General features: G+C 41.0%; 1 protein-coding gene across 1 annotated transcript; it reads left to right on the plus strand.

Annotated features, from left to right (window-relative positions):
• Positions 1-254: 254 nt before the first annotated feature.
• On the plus strand, positions 255-2,004 carry LOC108224392 (E3 ubiquitin-protein ligase ATL6). The gene has a single exon (XM_017398990.2). The coding sequence runs from the start codon at positions 477-479 to the stop codon at positions 1,653-1,655; it is 1,179 nt and encodes a 392-aa protein (XP_017254479.1). The 5' UTR covers positions 255-476; the 3' UTR covers positions 1,656-2,004.
• Positions 2,005-2,477: the final 473 nt, after the last annotated feature.

Consider the following 2,477-nt stretch of genomic DNA (forward strand, 5'->3'; position numbering starts at 1 on the left):
AAAAATGTGATAGAATAATTATTAATATATACTAATACTAATAAAATTGAATTATAACAAAGTAAGGGAAACCATGTACGAGTCCAATTATTTACAAGAGCGTTAATGATTTTGTGTAACAACTTTCTTCCGACTTATTTAGAAACAAAGCAGAAATTTAGCTGATTTCATCACTAACATCACAAAAACGAACATATAGAAGCTTCTATTGTATTCCAACTCAAATGAAAAGTCAAATAAAAGACTCTATTTTAGACGACTGAACCTAATCTCACGACACACCCACACACCCTCCTCTCTGTTTCTCATCTCCTTATCTCCACAGATACTATTACAAATATCTCTTCGTATAAATTTGTACGTTTTAATTAGTACTGGTACGTATGTTTCATTAGCCATCTGACTCTCTCTCACTTTTTATTCTCTCTACAAAAGTAAAATAAATCTGCAGAAGCTTTCGGCTGAAAGTGTCGGGCATGGATTTTTTATATTTTTCGGTGATTTGTTTTATTTTTTCGGCGATTTCGATTGTCAATGGGCAGAATTCCCCGGGGACGCCGACGGACCCGTATGGCTACGCGAAGTTTAGCCCTTCTATGGCTATTATTATTGCGGTTCTGATTACGGCTTTATTTTTCATGGGATTTTTTTCTATTTACGTGCGGAGGTGGTCACAATCTGGCTCCGGCGGGAGTGTTCGAGCTACGCTATCCATGCGTGCTCGACGCGCGGCAGCCGCGCGCGGGCTCGACGCGACGGCTATCGATGCGCTCCCGACACTGGCGTATGCCGAAGTGAAGGACTTGCATATCGGGAAAGGCGCGTTGGAGTGCGCGGTTTGTTTGAATGAATTCGAAGATGATGAGACGTTAAGGTTGCTTCCGAAATGTGATCACGTGTTTCATCTCGAATGTATTGATATGTGGCTGGCTTCGCATACTACGTGCCCGGTTTGTCGGGCTGATCTTGCGGCTGAACCGGTTGAGGCGGTCGCGGTGGCGGATGATGTGTTGCCGGTTTCGGAGTCGGCTAATGAGGTTGATAATGTGGTTGAGCCGCAAGAAGTTCGTGTTACTATTGAGCATGATGAAAGTCAAGAAAGGCCTACTAATGGTTTGCTTGAGATGCCTAAACCGGATGTGATGAAGAGAGCCGGTAGTGTGAGAGTGAACCGGCCTCCGAGATCGGGTTCGGTGCGGTCTGGTTCGGTCCGGTCTAAACTGTTTGGGATTGAAAATATATTCCCTCGGTCTCACTCAACCGGTCATTCATTAGTCCAACCATCTTTGGTTCAACCGGGTGAGAATATGGACCGGTACACATTACGGTTACCTGAGGAGCTAAGGAATGAAATTATTAAACGTTCATTGAACCGAACCGGGAGCATTGTTGGAGAGGGAAGTGTCAAAAAGGGTAACAAAAATGAAGAAGGCTCAAGTAGAGGAAAAACCATTAAACGGCTCGGGAGTCTCGAACGGGTGGGAAAATCGGACCGGTGGAACTTTGCTCGAATGCCATCGTTCTTAACGAGAGCATTGTCGACGAGGTCGAAGGTGGTGGCAGGCGACGGAGAGCCATCTACATCTGCTCAACCGGGCGGCAATGACGGTTCAGTAAAAGGAAAAACCTCTGACCCGGCCAAACTCCCGGTTTAATTAAACCGGCCTTTTCTTGGTGGTTCAATGTTGTTGTACAATTAGGTAGGGGTTCGGAAATGGATAGCATTCGGCATGCCACCTCACATCATGGGCCCCACACTGCGAGAAATTCGCTCGTGGGCGGTTCAATCAGGAATGTTACAATCTAGAATGGGCCAAGTGGGCCTGGTGAAAGTTGGCCATTTGAAAAGGCCCCCTCCTTTTTTGACAAATAATTATTTTAGAATCTTCTTTAAAGATTAATATCTAAATATTTTGTAGATTATTCCAGCTTTATGTACAGATGGTTTGCATGTTGTTGTTTGTAAATAGCAAAACATATGAATCTCGTTCTTGTTGCGCTTGATATGTTGTTTTCAATGTTAATCATGCATTGACAATTATTAGTCTTCTGATTAACGTTAATCTCTTTCTTAGTGCTTAATATAAAATTCTAAATTCGAATTAAAAATTCTTGTCGAAACCAGCAGCCATCAGCTTGCTACCAGCTGGTTAATCAAACAATCAATCATTTTTAAAGAAATTTTAAATTATTGGAATGCGTCCAGATAAGATCATATAATATTACGTTTTATAATTTGTTGATGTTTATTGACCGAAAATATTACTTACTCTTACATCAATAAGTCAACAATGAAATTTGATATTGGTTTTGTTCGGCCGTTTTGTAGCCTGGTTTTGTCCTGAAAGATACGAGTGAGTGGTACAAAATTTAAATATGAATGATGATGTTACTTCTTATTCACATTATCTAATCCAATCAAATATTTTAAGTATAAATCAAAACTAATAGTATATGATACTCATATAATTGAGCAA

The sequence above is a fragment of the Daucus carota genome, chromosome 6 (assembly GCF_001625215.2).
Source record: "Daucus carota subsp. sativus chromosome 6, DH1 v3.0, whole genome shotgun sequence".
Classification (NCBI taxonomy): domain Eukaryota; kingdom Viridiplantae; phylum Streptophyta; class Magnoliopsida; order Apiales; family Apiaceae; genus Daucus; species Daucus carota.